The sequence below is a fragment of the Amphiprion ocellaris genome, chromosome 14 (genome assembly GCF_022539595.1).
Source record: "Amphiprion ocellaris isolate individual 3 ecotype Okinawa chromosome 14, ASM2253959v1, whole genome shotgun sequence".
Taxonomy (NCBI): domain Eukaryota; kingdom Metazoa; phylum Chordata; class Actinopteri; family Pomacentridae; genus Amphiprion; species Amphiprion ocellaris.
In genome coordinates, this window is record NC_072779.1 from 31,571,979 (window position 1) to 31,597,136 (window position 25,158).

Sequence of the window (25,158 nt, forward strand, 5' to 3'; positions counted from 1 at the left end):
TCTAAGTTAAGATTTGCTTAAAGTGTTTTCCTCCATCCTTTTGTGCTGTTTCTACCAGTAAGAAGAGCTGGACTGGTTATAGTTCAGGTAAAATACTGCAGACCCATGAGGATAATTTAAACTGAGGTAAAGGAGCTGTAGACGAATGCAAACTGGGTGATACAGTTTCAACAAATTGCAGACAGCAATCAGTTTCTGGTGCCAGAGGTGTGAATGATTTAGAAAAAGGAGAAGTCTTTATTTGTCCCACTGCAGCACAGTGAAGTTTGCTTTTCACATATCACAGCTGAGTCAGAGAACAGGGACAAGATGCATCAGAACACTCAAAATATCTGAGTCTTTGTCACCTTAAGCCTACTCCTCAAGGTTGTCTTAAAATAAAAAGTCAAAGATAAGGTGTCTGTAAGATAGAATCTCTTGTATAAAACATCTTAAGTTAAGATTTTTGTTAAAGTCACAGTTAAAGTGTCGTCAAAATAGAATTACTTTGACAAAACACCTTAAGTTAAGATGTTCCTTAAGTCTTCTTCTTGAGGATTTCTTAAAATATAATCTTTGGTGTGTACGTTTGGTACGTTAAGATGTTCTGAGCTAAGGTTTCTGTAAAAGATAATCTCTTGCACACATCCACTTAAGTTAAGAGTTTTCTTAAGTCTTCTCCTTAACTACCCCTTAACTTAAGATTTTTGTTGAAGTCACTGTTAAGGTGTTGTCAGAATAGAATTGCTCAGACAAAACACCTTAATTTAAGATTTTCCTTAATGTCTGAGTGTAGGTGTCTGTAAAATGTCATCTCTTTCACAAAACACCTTAAGTTAAGACATTCCTTAAGTCTCCTTCTTAAGGATTCCTGAAGATGTCTTCGGTACAAAACACTGTAAGTCAAGATTTTACTTAAAGTCATAGTTAAGGTGTCTTCAAAATGGAATTGCTTAGACAAAACACCTTAAGTCTTCTCCTAACCCTGTTCCTTTAAATTTCATCTTTGGTACGAAACACTGAAAGTTAAGATTTCCCTTACAGTCGTAGTTAACCCTGTGATGTGCAACATGGGTCCAAAGTGACCCAAATCCAATGAAAATTGGTATCTCCTGACCCACACTGTGCATCAAAGGGTTAAGGTGTCTTCACAATGACATTGTTTGGACAAAACACCTGAAGTCCTCTCCTTAAGGATTCCTTAAAATTTCATCTTTGGTACCAAACACTGTAAGAGTTTCCTTAAAGTCATAGTTAAGGTGTCTTCACAATGAAATTGCTTGGACAAAATGCCTAAAGTTAAGATATTCATTAAGTCTTCTTCTTAAGGATTCCTTAAAACATAAAGTCAAAGTTAAGGTGTCTGTAAAATACAATCTCTTGTACAAAACACCTTAAGCCTTCTTAAGCATTCCTTAAGATATCATCTTTGGTTAGCAAACACTGTAACTTCAGATTTTCCTTAAAGTCATAGATAAGGTCAGGCAAAACAGCTGAAGTTAAGATGTTCCATGATGTCTGAGTGTAGGTGTCTGTAAAATGTTATCTCTCGCACAAAACAGTTAAAGATGTTCTTTAAAGGCTGATTTAAGTTGTACAAAACTCCTTAAGTCTTCTCCTTTAGGACTACCAATGGCAGCATTGGACTTGGAACCTCCAACATTCTGGTCAGAGCCTCAACCACTCAACCACTTTTTCCTTTTGTTGACTTTAACTGCATGAAGTGAAGAATAAAAGTCCTCAGAAGTGGACTTTAATGCTCACAGATGTCGTTTTCCATCAGTTTGACATTAAAAACCTGCCGGTGAAGCCCCTGATGGAGATGTTTCCACTGAGCTGACCTGAGTTCAGCATGGAGAGCTGCGGCAGCGATGGACTGAGCGCCATCACTGATCCACAGTCTGCAGCTTCCTGTTTGTCGTCAGCGTTGCAGCGAGTGGGTGCAGCTGCAGCCGCTGTTCCGCTCTGCGGTCAGACGGGGGGGAGGAGGACGATGCTGCCTTCATCCCCCCCCCTCCTCCACTCTGCACAGTCACTTCCTCTGAGATGCAAAGAATTAGAGAGACACCGAACAGTGGAAGAAAGGAGGAAGCCATTTTGGGTCCTGGGTGACATGTCGGCCTGGACGTCGCTGTCTTCTGTCTGGGTTCTCACTTTGGACAGACGTTGAGCTGAAGAGCGGTGAGTCGGTCTGAGGAAGCAAAACCAGAAGACAGTCGGCCCTTAGTTTGTCTGTTTTTTGTGAGTTTGTCTTTACGTCTGGCAGGAAGGAGCAGTGAAGCAACGAGGCCCGTCGGAGAGAGTCGAACGGCGGCCGGTTGCAGAGCCAGCGAGGGTTGGAAGTCTCCTCCAGCTGGCGGTCGGTCCGTCAGATGCTGGTGCAGTGAAGCAGGATGAGTTCGGACCGAGTGCCGTCCAGGTCGGAGGTGATGGGGTGGAGCCCTCAGCAGCTGGCCGACTACCTGAGGAGGGTGAGGCCTCGTCTGTTTTCCTTCTCAGCTGCAGACGTCAAAGATAAAAGTCCTGAGTTCACCTCCTGCAGGAGCAAAACGGCTGAAAACTCAGCGATCAAACATCCTCAAAAGTCACATTTTTACTCATTTTTCAAGTCCTGCACCTCCCTGAAAACATCATGGCAGGAAGGAGAGAGAACTCTGTACAACTCTGTAATGCTGCTAATCAGAAAAAAGGAAAAAATAAATAAAATGACCTGAACATGCACAACGTTTGTGCTCACAGTTTTTACCAGCACTGGATAAAATGATGGCTCCACATGTGTTAGATATTAAAATATTCATCTTTTTAATTCTATTTTTTCCAGACAGGACCTTCAAAAAGCTAAGAAGTTGATATTTTTTCTCTCAAAGTCACAGTTAATGTGTCTTCAAAATAAAATCACCTGCACTAAACAATCTATGTTAAGAAGGGTTCCTTAAGATTTAATCTTAAATCTTCTCCTTAAGGTTATCTTAAAACAAAGATCCAAAATTAAAGTGTCTGTAAAATAGAATCTCTTACATAAAACACAATAAGTCTGAGTTAAGGTGTTGTCAAAATAAAATATCTGGCAGAAAACACTTTAATGGTTTCCCTAAAGTCACAGTTGAGGTGCCTAAGGGGTGAAATCGCATGGACAAAGCACCTTAAGTTTAGATATTTTTTAAGTCTTCTCCTTAAAGTTGTCTTAAAACTAAATTTCATGTACAAAACACTTAAGGTCACTTCTTTAAGGCTGTCTTAAAATAAAAACTTAAAGTTAAGGTGTCTGTAAAAGAGAATCTCTTGTACAAAACACCTTAAGTAAAGATTTTCCTTGAAGTCATGGTTAAGGTGTCTTCAAAATGAAATCGCTTGGACAAAACACCTTAAGTTAAGCTATTCTTCAAGGCTTCTCCTTGAAATTATCTTGAAAAAAAATCTTGCACAAAACACATTAAGTTAAGATTTTCCTTAAAGTCAAAGTAAATGTTTGCACAAAATGCCTTAAGTCTTCTCCCTTAAAGTTATCTTAAAACAAATTCTATACTAAGGTGTCTGTAAAATAGAAACTCTTAAATAAAACATCATAAGTCTGAGTTAAGGTGTTGTCAGAATAAAATTTCTGGCAGAAAACACCTTAAGATTTTCCTTAAAGTCACAGTTAGGTGTTTTCAAAATAAAATTACTTGCACAAAACACCTTAAGTCTTCTCCTAAAGGATTTCTTAAAACACAGTTGTTCATAGAATAACACACAAAGTAAGATTTCATTTAAAGTTCCAGTTAAAGTGTCTTAGAGGGCATCTTTGTGCAAGCAATTTTATTTTGAAGTCTTCCCCTTAAGGTGTCCTGAATTGCTGACACAAAATACCCTTTTCTCCTTAAGGTTATCATAAAAGAAAAGTCTAAATTAAGGCATCATAAAACACCATAAATTTGAGTTAAGGTGTGTCAGAATAAAATATCTGCCACAAAATGCCTTAAGTTAAGGTGTTCTTTAAGTCTTCCTGATAAGATTTTCTCAAAATAAAATCATTTTTACAAAACAGTCTATGTTAAGATTTTCCTTAAGTCTTCTTTATAAGGATTACTTAAAATCTAAACTTTGGCACAAAACACCTCAAGTTAAGAGTTTCCTTAAAGTCACAGTTAAGGTGTTTTAAGGGACATCTTAACTTAAGGTGTTTTGTGCCAGCTATTTTATTTTGAAGTCTTCCCCTTAAGATTACCACAAAATAGAATCACTGGCATGAAACTGTGTTTCTCCTACAGATGAGTTTGACCGGCTGCGATAAAGTTGTCCTGAAGAACTCCATCAGCGGATCCAGATTTGTGGTGAGTTCAAAGACACTAGGAGGTGAGGAAGGATGGAAGGAGGTGAGGAAGGATAGTAGGAGGTGAGGAAGGATAGTAGGAGGTGAGGAAGGATAGAAGGAGGTGAGGGAGGATAGAAGGAGGTGAGGGAGGAGAGAAGGAGGTGAGAAAGGATGGAATTAGGTGAGGAAGGAGAATAGGAGGTGAGGAAGGATAGAAGGAGGTGAGGAAGGATAGTAGGAGGTGAGGAAGGAGAGAAGGAGGTGAGGAAGGATGGAAGGAGGTGAGGAAGGAGAATAGGAGGTGAGGAAGGATAGAAGGAGGTGAGGAAGGATAGAAGGAGGTGAGGGAGGAGAGAAGGAGGTGAGGAAGGATGGAAGGAGGTGAGGAAGGAGAATAGGAGGTGAGGAAGGATAGAAGGAGGTGAGGAAGGTAGAAGGAGGTGAGGAAGGACAGTAGGACGTGAGGAAGGATAGAAGGAGGTGAGAAAGGATAGAAGGAGGTGAGGAAGGATGGAAGGAGGTGAGGAAGGATAGTAGGAGGTGAGGAAGGATAGTAGGAGGTGAGGAAGGATAGAAGGAGGTGAGGGAGGATAGAAGGAGGTGAGGGAGGATAGAAGGAGGTGAGGGAGGAGAGAAGGAGGTGAGAAAGGATGGAATTAGGTGAGGAAGGAGAATAGGAGGTGAGGAAGGATAGTAGGAGGTGAGGAAGGATAGTAGGAGGTGAGGAAGGAGAGAAGGAGGTGAGGAAGGATAGAAGGAGGTGAGGAAGGTAGAAGGAGGTGAGGAAGGACAGTAGGACGTGAGGAAGGATAGAAGGAGGTGAGAAAGGATAGAAGGAGGTGAGGAAGGATGGAAGGAGGTGAGGAAGGATAGTAGGAGGTGAGGAAGGATAGTAGGAGGTGAGGAAGGATAGAAGGAGGTGAGGGAGGATAGAAGGAGGTGAGGGAGGAGAGAAGGAGGTGAGAAAGGATGGAATTAGGTGAGGAAGGAGAATAGGAGGTGAGGAAGGATAGTAGGAGGTGAGGAAGGATAGTAGGAGGTGAGGAAGGAGAGAAGGAGGTGAGGAAGGATGGAAGGAGGTGAGGAAGGAGAATAGGAGGTGAGGAAGGATAGAAGGAGGTGAGGAAGGATAGAAGGAGGTGAGGGAGGAGAGAAGGAGGTGAGGAAGGATGGAAGGAGGTGAGGAAGGAGAATAGGAGGTGAGGAAGGATAGAAGGAGGTGAGGAAGGTAGAAGGAGGTGAGGAAGGACAGTAGGACGTGAGGAAGGATAGAAGGAGGTGAGAAAGGATAGAAGGAGGTGAGGAAGGATGGAAGGAGGTGAGGAAGGATAGTAGGAGGTGAGGAAGGATGGAAGGAGGTGAAGAAGGAGGTGAGGAAGGAGAATAGGAGGTGAGGAAGGATGGAAGGAAGTGAAGAAGGACGGAAGGAAGTGAGGAAGGATAGAAGGAGGTGATGAAGGTGAGGAAGGATGGAAGGAGGTGAGGAAGGAGAGAAGGAGGTGAGGAAGGAGAGAAGGAGGTGAGGAAGGATGGAAGGAGGTGAGGAAGGAGAATAGGAGGTGAGGAAGGTTAGAAGGAGGTGAGGAAGGAAAGAAGGAGGTGAGGAAGGTAGAAGGAGGTGAGGAAGGACAGTAGGAGGTGAGGAAGGATAGAAGGAGGTGAGAAAGGATAGAATGAGGTGAGGAAGGATGGAAGGAAGTGAGGAAGGACGGAAGGAAGCGAGGAAGGATGGAAGGAGGTGAAGAAGGAGAGAAGGAGGTGAGGAAGGAGAGAAGGAGGTGAGGAAGGATGGAAGGAGGTGAGGAAGGATAGAAGGAGGTGAGGAAGGATGGAAGGAGGTGAGGAAGGAGAGAAGGAGGTGAGGAAGGAGAGAAGGAGGTGAGGAAAGATGGAAGGAGGTGAGGAAGGAGAATAGGAGGTGAGGAAGGTTAGAAGGAGGTGAGGAAGGAAAGAAGGAGGTGAGGAAGGTAGAAGGAGGTGAGGAAGGACAGTAGGAGGTGAGGAAGGATAGAAGGAGGTGAGAAAGGATAGAATGAGGTGAGGAAGGAGAATAGGAGGTGAGGAAGGATGGAAGGAAGTGAAGAAGGATGGAAGGAAGTGAGGAAGGATAGAAAGAGGTGATGAAGGTAAGGAAGGATGGAAGGAGGTGAAGAAGGAGAGAAGGAGGTGACGAAGGAGAGAAGGAGGTGAGGAAGGATGGAAGGAGGTGAGGAAGGATAGAAGGAGGTGAGGAAGGATGGAAGGAGGTGAGGAAGGAGAGAAGGAGGTGAGGAAGGAGAGAAGGAGGTGAGGAAGGTGAGAAGGAGGTGAGGAAGGTGAGAAGGAGGTGAGGAAGGACAGTAGGAGGTGAGGAAGGAGAGAAGGAGGTGAGGAACGATAGAAGGAGGTGAGGGATAGGAGGAGGTGAGGAAGGTTAGGAGGTGACGAAGGATAGAAGGAGGTGAGGAAGGATAGAAGGAGGTGAGGAAGGACAGTAGGAGGTGAGGAAGGTGAGAAGGAGGTGAAGAAGGACAGTAGGAGGTGAGGAAGGACAGAAGGAGGTGAGGAAGGATAGGAGGCGACGAAGGATAGAAGGAGGTGAAGAAGGATAGAAGGAGGTGAGGAAGGACAGTAGGAGGTGAGGAAGGTGAGAAGGAGGTGAAGAAGGATAGAAGGATGTGATGAAGGATAGAAGGATGTGAGAAAAGATAGAAGGAGGTTAGAAAGGATATTAAGAGGTGAGGAAGGATAGAGGGAAGTGAGACAGGAGGTGATGAAGGAGAGAAGGAGGTGAGGAAGGATAGAAGGAGGTGAAGAAGGATAGAAGGAGGGGAAGAAGGATAGAAGGAGGTGAGGAAGGATAGGAGGAGGTGAGGAAGGATAGGAGGAGGTGAGGAAGGATAGAAGGAGGTGAGGAAGGTGAGAAGGAGGTGAAAAAGGACAGTAGGAGGTGAGGAAGGATTGAAGGAGGTGAGGAAGGAGGTGAGGAAGGAGAGATGGAGGTGATGAAGGATAGAAGGATCTGAGGAAGGATAGAAGGATGTGAGAAAGGATAGGAGGAGGTTAGAAAGGATAGAAAGAGGTGAGGAAGGATAGAAAGAGGTGAGGAAGGATAGAAGGAGGTGAGGAAGGATAGAAGGATGTGAGAAAAGATAGAAGGAGGTTAGAAAGGATAGTAAGAGGTGAGGAAGGATAGAGGGAAGTGAGGCAGGAGGTGATGAAGGAGAGAAGGAGGTGAGGAAGGATAGAAGGAGGTGAAGAAGGATAGAAGGAGGGGAAGACGGATAGAAGGAGGTGAGGAAGGAGAGGAGGAGGTGAGGAAGGATAGAAGGAGGTGAGGAAGGATAGAAGGAGGTGAGGAAGGATAGAAGGAGGTGAGGAAGGAGAGAAGGAGGTGAGGAAGGATAGAAGGAGGTGATGTAATGACGTCTTTATGTTTGTTTCTTTAGAATCTGAGTGATAACGACCTCCAGAGGTTCCCCAAACTTCACACTCCGTAAGTATCCTTCCTCCTTCTACTGCGTCAATGGAATGTTTCGGAGAAAACTGAGATCAGAAATCAGTGATTTAAAATCTGATTGATCGTTGTTGTCTGCAGGATGATCTCGAAGATCAGCTGTGAGATCAGTAAGAAGGAGGAGAAGCGAGGCCTGTTTGGGATGAAGTGAGTTCCTGTTCCTACGTGTGTTTTCATCACTAGAACGTGTTTAAAGGTGTTGCATTTAGAGTATTGTTTCTGTTCTGCTGGTTTCAGCTGCTCTGATGGTTCTGATCCAGTTTCTGAAATTGTTTCTGTTTTTCTGTCCGTCGCAGGTCGACCAAACATTACGAACCAGGTAGGAAGCTTTCCTCCTCTCAGGTTTACTGATCAGTCACCTTCTTTCAGGGACAGTTACTGAAATGTTGGAGCTTTAAAGTAAAATTAAATTAAAATATTCATTAGTTAACATGTGGATACTGTTGTGAGTATATAGAATATAATACAGTATACTGCAAGTACGTGAAGTATATTACAGTATACTATGAGTAAATAAACTATAATCCAGTAAACTGATAGTATGTAGTATGTAAAGTAAATTGGGGCAGTGGTGGTGCAACGGTAAAGTCTCTGGACTACTGATCAGAAGGTCAGAGGTTCAAGCCCCGATGTGACCACTGTTGGGCCCTTGAGCAAGGCCCTTAACCCTTCCTGCTCCAGGGGGCGCTGTACTGTGGCTGACCCGTCGCTCTGACTCCCCCAATTGGGGAGATATGCGAAAATCAGAATTTCCCCTCGTGGGATTAATAAGGGATAATAAAAAAAATATTGTGAGTATATAGAATACAATAGAATAAAATAATGTGCTGTCTGTATATAGAATTTATCCAGTACACTGTTAGTATACACCATGTGATTCTGCAAATCTGCAAATATGTAGAATATGATAAAGTATACTGTGAGTACCTAAAATACAATAAAATATACTGAGTATGTAGAATATAATACAGTTGTTATATTCTATACACTCACAGTACATTTTATTATGTCCCATACACTTATAGTATCCTCTCTAATATTCTACATACTCGCAGTATATTGTATCATGTTCTATATACTTACAATATATTCTCTAATATTCCATATATTCAGAGTACTGTAGTATATTCCCCATATTTGTAGTATACTGTGTTATATTCTGTATACTCGCAGTATATTTTTATGTTCCACATACTTACATACTGTCTGACATTCTATATGCTCACAGTATACTGTGTTACATTATATATATTGTAATATATTCCATATACTGTCATTATACTGTAGTATATTTTGCAGTACACAGTAGTACTTCATCCACTGGTAGCTGCTGACTTGTTGTTTTCTCCTCAGCAGAGGTTCAGGGCTGGGATGATGACGAGTTTGTGAGTCCGACCTTCATCTCTTTTTGTTTATTTATTTTTTATAAAGTTTGATCGTCGTGTTCCAAAATTCAACCTGCTGCAGCTCAAAACTCACAGGAACCGTAAATAACGAAAACAATGAAGGTCTGATTAAAAATACACAAAACACTTATGGAGATAATAAATATAAACATTTAGTACGCTAAAATAAAAGAAAATAAATCCACATTTTGCCCTTGTAAAGCTTCAATACGTGTGAATTTTAAAAATGTATATATTTGTATTTTTTTTTAAAAATAAATTTCTGTATTTATTTTTATCTCTAATTTTTTACATTTATTTCTTTTTCGCCCACCTGTATTTAGTCATATCTGTGTTTGTTTCCACAACAAGTGTGGAAATGAATCAAAACATTCACGTTTATTAAATAAATGTATAGAATTTTAACATATAAATAGACAAAATGAAGTGAAAACAAATGTGTAAATAAATATGCACAAAATAAATTGATAATTTACTTATGTATGTATTTATTCTTTGACTAAATTAATTTCCTTTCCCCAAAATATTTATTATTTATTAGATTTTATTTTTTAGATTAATCATGTTATCATGTTAGTCATGATTTTTTTCTTAATTATACTGTTTATTTATTTAATTTTTATGTCATTTTTGATACATTTAATGCACGAAACAGTCACTAAAATAAATAATATGGTAAATAAAAGAAGATTTAATAATGAGGTCAGAAAAAGACAGCAAAGGTGGTGACTAATTAAAATGATTAGAAGACACAAATTCAGAATAAAATTAGAAACTAGACTCAACTGATTTTAGTTTTTCTACTAAATGAAAGAAATATATATATAAATAAATGTAAAAATAAATGAATAATTTGCTCATATATTTATTTATTCTTTATTTAGCTAAATTAATGTTTTCCCCAAATAAAAATTATAATTAATTTAATTGTTATGTCACTTTGAAAAAAACAAGATTTAATGATGAGATTTAGTAACAAAAACCCAGAAAAACAGCAAAGGTGAGAAACTAGACTCAACAGTTTTTACCTACTAAATGAAACAAATATGTCAATAAATAAACACAAAAATAAATTAATAATTTGCTCATATATGTATCTAAATTAATTTCCTTTCCCTAAAAAACAAAAAAAACAAAAAAAACAAAAAAAAACAAACAAACAAAAAAAAAATAATAATAATAATAATAATAATAATAATAATAATAATAATTATTATTATTATTATTATTATTATTATTATTATTATTATTATTATTATTATTATTATTATTATTATTAATAATAATAATAATAATTAAATTTAACCTTTTTATTAATTATGTTACAATGTTTGTCATGCTTTTTTTGTTTAATTATACATTATACATTTATTTAATTTTATGTCACTTTCTGGGCATTTAATAGACGAAACAGTAAAAAATAAATAATATGGAGAAAAAAACAAGATTTAATGATGAGGTTTAGAAAATAAAACACAGCAAGGTTAGAAACTAGACTCAACAGTTTTCACCTACTAAATGAAACAAATATGTCAATAAATATACACAAAAATAAATGAATAATTTTCTCACATGTGTCTCAATTATTTTTATTTTTGAGTTAATCATGTTATTATCTTAGTCATGCTTTTAAAAAAATATAAATGTTTATTTATTTAATTTCTAAGTCACTTTGGGTGCATTTAATGGATGAAACAGTCACTAAAAATAAATAATATGGAAAATAACATCCAGGTTTAATGATAAGGTTCAGCGGAAAAAAAACACAGCAAAGATGACGACTAATTAAAATTATTATAAGACAGAAATTTAGCATTAAATTAGAAACTAGACTTAATTATTTTTAGTTTTATTCTACCAAATGAAAGAAATATGTAAATGAACATAAAAATTAATGATTAATTTATTCATATATTAATTTATTCTTTATTTAGCTAAATTAATTTATTATTTCCAAATAAAAATTATAATTAATTGAATTTAAAAAAATGTATTATGTTGCATTGTTAATTATTCTTTTTTTTTAAATTATACGTTTATTTAATTTTTAGATCACTTTCAGGGCATTTAATGGATGAAACAGTCACTGAAAATAAATAATATGGTAAAAAAAACATCCAGATTTATTGATGAGGTTTAGGGAAAAAAACACTGCAAAGGTGGTGACTAAGTAAAATGATTAAAGACAGACATTCAGAATTAATTTAGAAACTATTTTTTCTCTGCTAAATGAATATAGCTGTTCCTGAAACTAAATGAGGTTTCAGGACCGTTGCTGTCTGAACGTGTTTTTCTGTTTCCTCCTTCAGGACGATGAAGACAACGACTACGAGAGTCCGTACAGCGGAGACGAGGCGGGCAGCGGTGGAGACTACGAGTCCCCGAACGAGGACGTGGATCCGGCCAACGACTACGAGCCTCCACCCGTCGAACCTGAAGAGGACCTGGGTGCCAAACTGCTCCCCACGATGCAGTTACAGGACGGAGACTACATCGGTACCACATTAATTATAATAAAACACCAAGCTGAGTTATGTGTTCTCCAGAAAACATTCTGATAAAGTTTTACTGAAGTTTTCTATTAGTTCCCAGAATGTTCTTCTGAAACGTAGACGTTCTAAAAATGTTTAATGAAAACAATGTTGCACTGAGAACATTCTTCATTTGTTATGAGAAAACATCATGGGAACATTTTATAGATTCTATACTATATTCCATCCATCCAACAATGCAACCAAAATAAAAGCACATGCTCTAGTATTTCATTGGACCACCTTTATCTCTGAGAACGACACTCATTCACTGTGGCATCATTTCGATAAGCTTCTCCAATGTCACAGCATTTATTTCTGTCCAGAGTTGCATTAATTTTCCACCAAGATCTTGTATTGATGATGGGAGAGTCGGACAAAGTCTTCTCCAGAACATCCCAAAGATTCTCAGTGGGGCTGAGGTCTGGACTCTGTGGAGGACAATCCATCTCATGCTCCCTGATCCACTCATTCTCAATGTGAACCCATGAATCCTGACATCATCATCTTTGAACATGTCCATGAACATCAGGGAAGAAAAACTCCACTGATGGAAAGACCTGGTCATTCAGTATCTTCAGGTAGTCAGCTGACCTCATTCTTTGGGAACATAACGTTGCTGAACCTGACCAACCCCAGATCATAACCCTAAACCCCACAGGCTGGTAGACACTAGCCATGATGAGGTCATCACTTCATCTGCCTCTCTTCTTACCCTGATGCCCCCATCACTCTGGAACAGGGTAAATCTGGACTCATCAGACCACATGACCTTCTTCCATTGATCCAGAGTCCAATCTTTATGCTCCTTAGAAAACTGAAGCCTTTTTTTCTGATTAGCTTCACTGATCAGTGGTTTTCTTAGAGCTACAGCTGTTTAGTTCCAATCCTTTGAGTTCTCTTCATATTGTGTGTAGAAATGTTCTTACTTTCATTATTAAACATAGCTGTGAGTTCTACTGTTGATCTCCTACAATAATCTAAGAGTTTGTTCCTTGTAGATGATGATTCTCCACTATCCTTCCAGGTTTTAATAATGCGTTGGACGGTTCTTAACCAGATTTTAGTAGTTTCTGAAATCTCTTTAGTTGTTTTAGCCTGATGCAGGCCAATAATTTGACCCTTCTGAGACAGATTAACATCCTTTCCATGACCACAGGATATGTCTTCCAACATGGTTGTTTCAGAAATGAGAAGCTCCTCACTGCATCAGCTAGAGTTAAATAAGTTGTTGCAGCTGAACATATTTATCACAGCAGTAATTATCCAATGGAAGGCTATTACCTATTTGCTTAGTTAAATCCAGGTGAAGACTTTTTTTTTTGGACAGACAGTGTATCTCAATGTACTGGAACGTCTTACAAAGGTTGCCCATGAACATAGCATCTGGAAAACATTTTTGGAATGTTGATTTGAGAACGTTCTTCCTTTGTTATCATGAAACGTGAGAATGTTTGTAGAAGAACGTTCTATAATGTTTTCCCTCAACAACATCTTGAAAACATCCTCGGAACACTGCAGGCAGAATGTTCTACTTTTGTTGGTATTTTGTAATACAGGAACGTTTCAGAGGCCTCAACAACATCTGGAAAACATTTTTTTTGAAAGTTGGTTCCTCCGTTATCATGCTGGACAGTAAAACATTAAATTAATGTTATAGGAACATTACTGGAAATGAAAACATGCTTAAAACATTCTGTGAACGTTTGATTGAAGCGTTTTCTTTTGTACAAAACCATCAGAACGTGTAGTTGATGTCATCCAGCGTTGTGGAACGTTCCCTGACCGATGGTGAACACTCAGATTTTCATGCTGTGGTTTGATGTGGATTTACAGACAACCATGTGGTTCCCAGAGGCCAGCGTCCTGACGTACATCCCCGCCCCCCTGTCCCCATGCCGTCGGTCCGCATGGTGAGTCCGTTCAACTCAGATTCATATCAACACGTCCACCAACAGAGGGCGCCACATTTCTTCATTACTGCTCAGAAAACTCTGTGAATCAACCGAATTATTTGTGACGATGTGCAGCTGGATGGCTAATGGAGTTAGCTTGATGTCCGTTAAAGAAGCCTGATTTCTGTCAGACTGAAAAAAGTAGTAGTTTAGTTTTATGTTTTTTTTTTTAGAAGCAACAAGGAACTCCCACTTTATGAACTGCTTTGCTCTTCTGAATCTCTAAAACACAGGTGGAGATTGTGCAGTTAGCATTACCCATTGGACAAATTAACTCTGCAGTCACATTTTCTTCACTGTTCGCTCATTTTTCTCTGCAGCATAAAGTCCTGCATCTCTATGGAAACAGAACAACCAGGACTAGAAGTAGAGAGAACTCAAAAATGTCATCTGTGCAGCATGAATGACATAAATCATTTTTTATAGAGAAAAAAATCACATTTTTTTAGATTATTGATTTAACAATGAAAAAACTTGAATCAACATGTATGTTTTTCTTTTTTTTAACAACACAAGTAATGGGCGCAGTTAAATCATTAATAACTTTATGGTTTCACCAAAGGGTGTAGAATTTTTAGTTTTTTACAGAATCATGCTAGTAAAAACACTTTATTTTTGGCGAAGTTTTAAACAAAAAATGAGGAATAAAGTGATTTTGATGAAATATCGTGATTTTAAGGGGAGATTTGGTAAAATTTTGAGATGGAAAGTTGAAAATCTTGTGTTGTTGGAGCTTCTGGCTGACAGATGATGTAATTTTTACCACTTTTCTAAAAGACCACATGTGTTGTAGAGGGTTATTGGGAAATACAGCAGAAAGATTTTAATTTTGTGTTTATGCAGCCTCAAATCAACATGTACAATATATTTTCCAAGCCCTACAGGTGTCACTAATACTGGGAAAAAAATGTTGATTTTACACATTTAGTGGTATTTTACTACTTACTTATCTCCTCTGTGCTCTGTGGAAACACTGCCTGCAGTTCAGCCGAAAGTTCCCTGAATTTTTGCAGCATGACTCTTGGGTGCAGTTAAATCTTTAATAACTTTATGGTTGCATGAAAGAGTGCAAAGTTTTTAATTTTTTCCCGAATCTAGTTACAACAAACACATTATTTTTGGTGGATTTTTTAACGATACATGTAGGATAAAGTGTTTTTAATGAAATACCACGATTTTAAGGTGAGATTTGGTTAAGTTTTGGGACGGAAAGTTGAAAATTTTGTGTTGTTGGAAGGTCTGGCTGACAAATGGTGTACTTTTTAGCCATTTTCTTCAAAGTCAACGTGTTTCTAACCAGTTTTGGGGTTCAGTTGGTTATTGGGAAATACAGCAGACTGGTTCTTTAAATCTGTGTTTGTGTTTCTGCTGCCTGAAATCAACATGTACAGTATCTTATCCATAAGCCTGATGATGTCGCAAATACTGTGAAAAAATGATGCTTTTACACATTTACTGGTATTTTACTACTTACTTGTCTCCTCTGTGCTCTGTGGAAACACTGCCTGCAGTTCAGCCAAAAGTTCCCTGAATTTTTGCAGCATGACTCTTGGGTGCAGTTGAATCTTTAATAACTTTATGGTTGCACCAAAGAGTGTAGATTTTTTGTCTTTTACAGAATCTAGTTAGTAAAAAACCTTTATTTTTTTTAACAAATTTTATACAAAAAAGTGGAGTAATGTGATTTTGGTGAAATACCATGATTTTAATGTGACATTTCGTTACATTTTGTGATGGAAAGTTGAAAATCTTGTGTTGTTGGAGCTTCTGGCTGATAAATTGTGCACTTTATGTTATTTTTTTAAAGACCACTTGTATTTCAGAGGGTTATTGGGAAACACAGCAGACTGATTCTTTAAATTTGTGTGTCGTTGTGCAGACCGGAGACTCACCTTCTAGAAGAGACGCCTCCCCTCGACCGACGGGAAAATGTGAGTAACCACGGCAACCCAAATACACGTGGTCGTAACGCGGCATCCGGACCAATTAAAGGAGATTGTCGCCCTGCGGATATGAAAAGAACGTTCAGCATGACAGAAGCTCATTCACATCAGATGTGTTTGTTCAGACACTTCAGTTTTCCAAAGACGTCATTATCTCTAACGTCTGTCACCATGAACCTCCAGAAATCCCCTTAAAAACCAGAGAAAACTTCAGAAGCTACTCAGGAATCTTTCTGTTTTTAAGTTTTCTTCAACATTACAGCAATCAGGTGATTGTTGTCCGAAAATCTGTAAAACGCTAAAAGCTCACGGATGATTCTGCTGCTTTTAACTAAAGCTGCGACTCGTTTTTCCATCATCGGTTGATCTGCTGATCACTTTCTTTGTCATTTTGTGAATGTATCTGTACATTTATAGCTGTTGTTTGTGTTTAGTTCCTCCTGGGCCGCCTCCGATCGTTCGCGACAACAAACCGGGCATGAAACCTAAACCCGGCAGAGACTCAGGATCCAACCCGTCCCCCATCGGAGGTAAGACCAAACCCGGGACTCACTAGCGCTGTTTTTTATCTTTACATTTCATTAAATTATTCCGATTCCGTGTGTTGTTTTCCCGGAAATGGTTTCTGTGTGTTCCAAAAATCTTTAAATCTCAGTTTTAGTCATTTTAAAATTATTATTATTGTAATTATAATGCGTAAAGAAAGGACTAGCCCCATCTAGTGGCTCATCTCAGTGCTGCGAGTAAACAGAGGAGGAGTTTTCAATTACATTTCTTTATCGTCTTTTGATCTTTTGTTAAATTTTAGCAACTTTATTATTGGTTTTCTTTTTCATAATTTTCATGGCAGCAGCAGCTAAAAAATATCAGTGTGTTAATGTGATCATTGTCTTTTCTTTACAGGACCTCATCGCGACACTTTGGGCCTGGTAAGTGTCCTGTCAATAAACTTTATTGAACCTTCTGAGCTTCAAGCAGTTTCTTTGGCTTCTGTTATGTTTTTCTTCACTGTGGGTTCATTTTTCACTGCAGTATAAAGTCCTGAATAACTATGGAAACAGAACAACCACAACTAGAAGCAGGGAGAACTCAGAAACGGAGCAGTTAAAATGCCATAAAACATTGCAAAAAATTATAAAATTAAAGCTGAATTTCTGTGATTGTTTTATATGCAAAAATGTTAAAAACTGGAATCAACATGTATGACATTTTCCCAAGAGTCCATGTGTTACCAATTCTGGAGAAAAAAAAGATGAATCCACACGCTATAGATATTTAACTACTCACATATTTCTATATTTGTCTCCTAATCACATCTTGGCCTTCAGCTCCATGATTTTTTGTTATGTGTCTGTTGGTTGCAGCTAAATTGTTAAAGGCTTTATAGTTGCATTGAGGAGCGCAGAATTTTTTGTTTTTTGCAGAATCCGATTTATTTCAGGCAATTTTTAAAAATGAGGCATGTAAAGTAACCTTGATGACTCGTGACGATTTTAAGCTGAGATTTGGTTGATTTCTCTGTTGAAAAATTGAAAATCTGATGATTCTTTCAGTCAAACATGATTATTTTATATCAGACAGTTGAAAAGAAATGCAGATTTTTTTTGACAAATTCAATAATAGTATAACTGTAGTGATAACGGAGCAGTTATGGATTCAATTTATGTACATATAGTTTTAGTTACACTACCAGTCAAAAGTTTGGACACAACTTCTTATTCAGTGTTTTTAATTTATTTTAATTATTTTCTACATTGTAGATTAATTTTGAAGATGTCACAACTATGAAAGAACACATATGGAACTATCTAGTAAACAAAAAAGTGTTAAACAAACCAGAATGTTTCATATTTTTAATTCTTTGATTACTACTTTGCACACTCTTGGCATTTTCTCCATCAGCTTCATGAGGTAGAACCTGAAATGGTTCTCCAACAGTCTTGAAGGAGTCACCAGAGATGCTGAGCACTTGTTGTCCCTTTTGCCTTCACTCTGTGGTTCATCTCATCCCAAACCATCTGGACTGGGTTTAGGTCAGGTGACTGTGGAGGCCAGATCATCTGATGCAGCACTTCATCATCTCCTTCTTGGTCAGATAGTCCTTCCACAGCCTGGAGGTGTGTTTGGGGTCATTGTCCTGTTGAAGAATAAATGATGGTCCAACTAAACACAAACCAGATGGGATGTCATGTCACTGCAGGATGCTGTGGTAGAACCATGCTGGTTCAGTGTTCCTTCAGTTTGGAGTAAATCCCCAACAGTGTCACCAGCAAAGCACCCCCACACCATCACACCTCCTCCTCCATGCTTCATGATAGGAACCATGCATGTAGAGACCATCCGTCCACCTTTTCTCTGTCGCACAACCAAAGATCTCAGATTTGGACTCATCAGACCACAGCACAGATTTCCACTGGTCTAATGTCCATTCCTGGTGTTTCTTGGCCCAAACTAATCTCTTCTGCTTGTTGCTTTTCCTTAGTAGTGTTTCTTAGCAGCTAGTCTCCTCTGAACAGGTGATGTAGAGATGTATCTGCTACTAGAACTCTGGGTGGCATTTATCTGGGCTCTAATCTGAGCTGCTGTTAACTGGACATTTCTGAGGCTGGAGACTCGGATGAACTTATCCTCAGCAGCAGAGGAGACTATTGGTCTTCCTTTCCTGGTATGGTCCTCTTAGCCAGTTTCATCATAGAGTTTGATGGGTTTTGTGACTATACTTGACGATACATTCAAAGTTGTTGAAATTTTCCAGATTGACTGACTTTCACGTCTTCAAGTAATGATGGACTGTCGTTCCTCTTTACTAAGTTGAGTGGTTCTTGCCATACTGTAGATTTTCAGCAGTAGTCAGATAGCGCTATCCACTGTGTACCAACCCAACACAACTGATGGTCTCAAATTAAGAAGGCAAGTAACTCCACCTGTTAACTGAAAACCATCCAGGTGACTACCTCATGAAGCTCATCCAGAGAATCCCAAGTGTGGGCAAAGCTGTCATCAAAGAATGTAAAATATAAAACATATACTGGTTCGTTCAACACTTTTTTGTTTACTACATAATTCCATATGTGTTCTTTCACAGTTTTGTCGTCTTCAGTGAGAATCTGCAACATAAGAAATAATTAAAATATATAAAACCCATTGAATGAGAAGGTGTGTCCAAACGTTTGACTGGTACTTTAGATGTAAATTAATTATTTGAGGAGCAAAAAGGGACCCAGAATCGAACCTTGAGGAAATCCACCAATCAAAAACGTCCATCTAACTGTTTGTTTGTTTTTTTTATTGTTTTATTTCTGCTTCTTGCAGCCAAGCTCACAATCCCGGAGGTTTGTACACACACACTTAAACACACCTACATCAACATTTCAACCACAAATGACAAAAAGCACTGCATTTGTGTTCCTATTATTGAATAATTATTGGACTGGTGTGACGTCCATTTGATCATGTGCAGCCACATGTGTGTGTTTGTGCGTTCAGGACTCACCCTGATGTCTCAGAACCTGTCAAATGGTCCAAAACTCCGCCTCCACCTCTGGCATCCAACCCCACCAGGCCTTCGACCAACAGGTCAGCATCTCACACTGGAATATTTCAGTGTTTAATTCAACACATTTGTCTCTGTCATCTTTGTTCTTTTTCAGTTTAACAGTTTAAATGAGTTATTAAATGTTAATCCGACTCTCCTGTGGTTTGGTTTAACAGGTTTGATGGAAGGCGAGAGGTACGCAGCTGTTTCTTCTTTCCCCTGAAGTGTTTTATTCATTATACTTTAGCAGTTTGGTTTATGAAATGTCACAAAATGGTTAAAACTGTCAGTTAAATGTCTTGTTTTGTCCAAAAAGGTTTAGTTTGCTGTCATAGAAGAAATAATTGACAACTAATTGATTAATTGTTGCAGCTTTAATTGTTTAAAAGTTACAATAACATAATATCTGTACCAGTATCTGCATAAATGTATGCAAACATAAATACATCTTATTAGAAAAAGCTGTAAATTACACAAACTGCGCAAAAAGAAAATGAGTTCATTGATCAATATCAAGTAATCCAACGTGCTTTACATTTAATATAAAACAAACATTAAAACAGGATTTAAATAGTGAAAAAACATTGAAGATATGAGCTAAACAAGAATAAAACATGAAATAAGTTCTATATTTCTTTAAGATTTTAATTGTTTTCTTGAATTCTGATGTTTTTCCCTCTCCTTTCTCTTCAGCAAACACACGATGAAGGTGAGATTTAATTAAATTATTTTGCTTTTTTCATGACATTTTTCCTGTTTTTAAATGATTTGTCATGTACATCTAAAGATTTATTACCATAATTCAAGATTTCCCTCGAGACATAGAATAAATAAACCTGAACAGAGGCAGTATGTTCTGAGTTAAATTGTATTTGTTAATGTTATTTATACGGGATAAATGCCGCCACTGTCCTGTGAGTCCTTAAGTTCTGATTCTTTCTTGCAGCTCAGAAACACAACACCTTCCCCCTTCACAATAAAAGCTATCCCCCCCGCCCTGGACCCCCTGTCTCACGTCCTGGAGACAGGTATGGAAACGACCATCTTAATTTTATTTTTCATTTTTGGCCACCAGTTAAGCAGATCTGGGAGTTAGATTTAAAACAAACACCTGAAATGATGTGGAAGGTGGCCCTCCTTCACCTTTAACTTTTATATTCAAGCACATTTGAAAAACGCAAATACTGTGTTGTTATATAATTAATATTTGTGATGGAAAATGTCCTTGAATGTGATCCAGAATATGAATAATAATAGTAATAATATCAGTATTGATGTGGAATTATTCCACATGAGCCACTGAACCACCTTAAGTTAAACTATCCCTGTTAAATAATTTAATAAGTGGATGAAAACTGATGTCAAATAGCAAAAAACAAATAATAGTGGCTCAAGAATGGAGCCCTGAGGAACACCACACAGTAACAGGTCAGATATTTTAAACAGTTCTCTGATATCTAACGTCTATCTAAAGTTTGCTGTATATAATGTAAAATATACTTTAAAATAGGATTTAAAGGGTGAAATAAGATTGAAGATATGAGTTTAACAGGAAAAAACATGATGTAAGTTCCCAGAAACCAGAAAACAGCCAGCACTGCAGCTGAAATGATTACTGACATACATAGGTACGATTAAAAAAAAAAAAAAAAATGCTTATTCTGTTTTTTGTTTTATTTTAACAGAATGAATCACGGTGTTCCCTCTGCAGGCTCTCTGCCACACAAACTGTCTTCCGGTAAGAAGAAACAACGCAAACACTAAATAGTCTTATTCTCACTGAGACTGGTGTAATTTAACTCCAACATGATTGGACGATAGAAATCTTTTATTTTTACATATTTGTCAAAACGTAAATGTTTCACATCATCAAACTAATATTAATGTAAGACAAAGACCAAGAAAACACAAAATGCAGTTTTGAACCCATGATTTAATTTATTGAAGGTAAAATGCTGTCCAGCCCACATTACCCTATGTGAAAAAGTAATTGCCCCCTTTGCTACCAACCCACCAAATTACCAAATTCGTTTGTCAGTTGGGTTCAGTTTCACCATCCACACTCACATTTTATTCCTGCCAGACTTGTTGAATCTAAACTTCACTAAATAGAACCTGTCTTCATTGTGAAGTAGATAAAGGGTCTCAAAAAGCAACACATGATGCCATGTTCTAAAGAGATTCAAGAACAGATGAGAAACAAAGTCAATGACATTCATCAGTCTGGAGGGTTCCAAAGCCATTGCTGAGGCTCTGGGACTCCAGAGAACCACAGTGAGAGACATTATCCACAAATGGAGGAACATGGAACAGTGGAGAACCTTCAGCAGTGGACCAACGATCAACATTTCTCCAAGAGCATCGACATCTAATCCAGGAGGTCAAACAAGAACCCAGAGGAACATCTAAAGATCTGCAGACCTCACTGGCTTCAGTTAAGGTCCGTCTACATGATTCCACAATAAGGAAGACTCTGGGAGGAAATGGATCCATGGGAGAGTTGGAAGGATCAAACCACTACTGACCAAAAAGAGCATAAAGGTTCATCTAATATTTACAAAAAACATCTGGATGAGCTCCAAGACTTTTGGAATAACATCCTGTGGACTGATGAGTCAAAGGAGGAACTTTCTGGAAGACATGGGTCTGTTCCATCTGGTGTAAAGCTAATACTGCATTCCACTAGAAGACCATGATACCAGCAGTGAAACATGGTGGTGGTAGTGTGATGGTTGGAGGATCTGGACGATTTGAATTCTGTTCTCTATCAGAAAATCCTCCTGGAGAAGATCCACCATCAGTTCATGACCTAAAGCTCAACACTGATGGTTTATGCAGCAAGACAAAGACCCAAAGACACAAACAAGTCCACCTCTGAGTGGCTCAAAAAGAAGTAAATGAAGGTTCTGGAGTAGAGGAGTCAAAGTCTGAGATGCTGTGACAAGACCTTAGAAGATCAGTTCATGATCTAAAACCATCTAATGTGACAGAATTAAGACTATTCTACAGAGGAGAGTGGACCAGAATTCCTCCATGGTGATGTAAAAGACTAAACACAAGCTGGAACAAACATTTAACTGCAGTTGTTGCTGACAAAGCAGTTATTAGGTTTAGGGGGATGATTACTTTTTCAAAGGGGTGATATCAGTCTTGAATAAATCTTCAGTGTTTGTGATATTCAATAAATATAAATATTAGTTTGATGATCTGGAACACTGAAGTGTGAGAAATATGCAAAAATAAAAGATTTCTGTAGGGGGGCTAATACTTTTTCACAGCACTGTACATGCTCAGATTCAGAGTAACGTCCAGTTTCTGACAAAGTAGTTATTTCTGATGTCCATCTCAAAAAACCTCCAGAAAATGCTGGCAAAGCAAAGTTCAGAAGCTGCCTGAGAATCTCACAGTTTTTAAGTTTCCTTCAACATCACAGTAGTACAGTCGAAACTGTCTGAACATCCGTAATAAACAAAAAAAGAAGCTGTGCACAGACAATTCTGCTTACTTATTACGTTGATTGAAGTGTTAACCATCACAAACCTCAGAGTCACATCCTGCTTTGTTTCAACAGTCCAGAAATGAAACAAATCGCATGAATCTGCTTTTATCGTGGTTGCAGAGTTATCTTCCGATCGACTAATCATTGTGGCTTGACTTTTAACTTATAAACAAACACAGGTTGAAACAACAGAAGCAGCATTTTAAGGCTGGGGTTGGTTTATGGGTGTTGCTCGTTCACGTCTACAGTAAATGAATGTAAAGTGTCATGTGTTTGCAGCAGACCGATCGTCATTTCGTCCTCCTCCACCCACAGCAGCAAAGGTAACACAGCAACACACACAGGTAAAAAACACACTAATAAACTATCCTGAATCTTCTGAAACACAGCTTCTGCACGAATTAGTGAAAAATCAGTCACACAAGGACATTAAAAAGCTAGACTTTATGTAGTATTGTTGTTGCCTCCCATGTGTAACGTTTGTGCTGCATTTTATGTTAAATCTGCTCGATAAACTTCTATTATTACAGCTGTTATTGTGTCAATCAAGCATGTTGTGACAGGGGAAACGAATTATATTTATAATAATATGAAGTTTATTCCACACAGCACTTTATAAAGAGAGTTACGAGGTGTTTTTCAAGGTTGGACCAGGAATTAAACATGTCAAGGTGTAATAAGACAAATAACAGTCAGACAATAATAAGATATAATATAATAATAGATTTAATAACAACCTATAATAAGTAATAATGTAGTATAGCAGTCACAATATTATTACCATTGTTGTTATTATTATTAAAGTCGTAGTACTAGAACTAGTACAAACACTACCAGGTAAATCTTCTGTTTCTGTGGTTGTTCTTGAGTCTGAACAGCAGGTGGGGTTGTTGTCTTTTGTTTGTCTCTGCTGAAATATACATATACTAATAGTTAGTTTTTACTGTTTTTGTTGTTGTTGTTGTTGTTGTTGTTATTTGCGTATGAGTAGGAGCTGGACCCTCGCTGGTATGTGGGTAAAGTGACCCGAGGCCAGGCTGAAAAATGTCTGATACGAGTCCGCAAGGTAACCAAAACAATGCAGATAATAAATAGAATAGTTGGCTTTTTTTGAAGGCAAACATTTAAGTTATTGCTTGTGTAGTAACTCTGAAAATATTTTGTTTTTGAACAACTTATGGTGGAGTTAAAGTCCTGCAATCAACATGTTGCTTTTTGGTAAAAGTAGCTGAGAATTATTGGTAAAATCTTGTAAATATTACATCATGTTAAAATATTAGAGCATTAGAGATTAGAATATTCCCATGTGAGTGGAGCAGAAGGATTATTTTAGTGAGTTTCTGTGTTCTGTTGAGGACGGGGCGTACCTGGTGAGGGACAGCACCCGGCAGCAGGACAACCAGCCCTTCACCCTGATGGTCTTCTACCAGGGCAAAGTCTACAACATCCAGATCAGGCAGCAGAACCAGCAGTTCCAGCTGGGAACTGGACTCAAAGCCCAGGAGGTAAGCATGACGCCATATACATTAATGTTCATAAAACATAGCAGCTGTGTTTTGCCTCTAGAGGGCACTTTAATCACATGTAGTTAGCATGCTTTGAATGTGGAGGGCAGTATAATCTGATGTAATTACTCCGTTTTGCCTCTAGAGGGCAGTATAATCAGGTGTAATTGCTGTGTTTTGCCTCTAGAGGGCAGTATAATCAGATGTCGTTACTGTGTTTTGCCTCTAGAGGGCACTATAATCAGATGTAGTTAGCATGCTTTGAATGTGGAGGGCGGTATAATCTGATGTAAATATTGTGTTTTGCCTCTAGAAGGCAGGATAATCAGATGTAATTATTGTGTTTTGCCTCTAGAGGGCAGTATAATCTGATGTAATTACTATATTTTGTGAATCCAGTCTTTCCCTTCAGTCGGCGACATCATCAACCATTACTCCCAGTCTCCTCTGCTCCTCATCGATGCCAAAAACCGGACCTCCGGCCAACAGAACCAGTGTCAGCTGTGCGACCCGGCCGGATACTACATGACGGGACAGAACTGGTCCTAACCGGATCACTAAACAGGTGAACTTTGGATGAATGTTCCCGTTGACAGCTGAGTTACTCGTCTTCCTGCTAACCGGACGCTGTTTTTGTGTGACGGTGAGTGAATAACATCAGATTTTTAAAAATGTTTTTTTTTGCACGTTGCTTCATTCACTTGTTTCTGATTGTTTGTTGGAGTTTAAAGGGACAATTTCAGACATATATCCTTTTCCTCTCAGAAATGTTTTTGGAGCTTTTACATGTAATTTTTGCCAAAGATTCACGATGAATGCTGTATTTCAACAGTATGCAACACATTCAAACTGTCTAAAGCTGTCCTGTGGATGTCCTCAGCTGAGCTTTGTTAAATCTCTGTTTCATGATTGTATTCACCTTCCAACCCTTTTATCTTAATTCATTGTAAATGTGTTGGGTTGAAGCAGTTTGTCACTCAGCTGTCCAAATTAAAACATTGTGAAACTTCAACAG

At 38.3% G+C, this 25,158-nt stretch overlaps 1 protein-coding gene across 5 annotated transcripts; it reads left to right on the forward strand.

Moving 5' to 3' along the window:
* The first annotated feature begins 2,001 nt into the window (after nt 1-2,001).
* lcp2a (lymphocyte cytosolic protein 2a) lies at nt 2,002-25,155 on the forward strand. 5 transcript variants are annotated; one of them, XM_055016944.1, is made up of 22 exons: nt 2,002-2,160; nt 2,246-2,450; nt 4,230-4,292; nt 7,702-7,748; nt 7,851-7,916; nt 8,066-8,088; nt 9,123-9,154; nt 11,485-11,671; nt 13,543-13,619; nt 15,541-15,592; nt 16,039-16,134; nt 16,508-16,533; nt 18,917-18,936; nt 19,091-19,180; nt 19,316-19,334; nt 19,833-19,848; nt 20,086-20,167; nt 20,825-20,877; nt 22,918-22,982; nt 23,630-23,704; nt 23,994-24,143; nt 24,543-25,155. In XM_055016944.1, the coding sequence occupies exons 2-22, from the start codon at nt 2,373-2,375 to the stop codon at nt 24,690-24,692; spliced, it is 1,467 nt and encodes a 488-aa protein (XP_054872919.1). In that variant the 5' UTR covers nt 2,002-2,160; nt 2,246-2,372; the 3' UTR covers nt 24,693-25,155. The 5 variants fall into 5 exon arrangements, with proteins under 5 accessions (XP_054872919.1, XP_054872922.1, XP_054872920.1 ...); XM_055016947.1 differs by having other exon boundaries at nt 22,918-22,961; XM_055016945.1 differs by having other exon boundaries at nt 22,921-22,982.
* The last annotated feature ends 3 nt before the right edge of the window (nt 25,156-25,158 follow it).

Excerpts from the sequence above, each read along its gene's own strand:
- lcp2a (XM_055016944.1), top strand. The coding sequence starts at position 2,373 with ATGAGTTCGGACCGAGTGCCGTCCAGGTCGGAGGTGATGGGGTGGAGC. Across the intron at positions 2,451-4,229 it reads TGGCCGACTACCTGAGGAGG|ATGAGTTTGACCGGCTGCGA; the intron begins GTGAGGCCTCGT and ends TTTCTCCTACAG. Across the intron at positions 18,937-19,090 it reads CCAAGCTCACAATCCCGGAG|GACTCACCCTGATGTCTCAG; the intron begins GTTTGTACACAC and ends TTGTGCGTTCAG.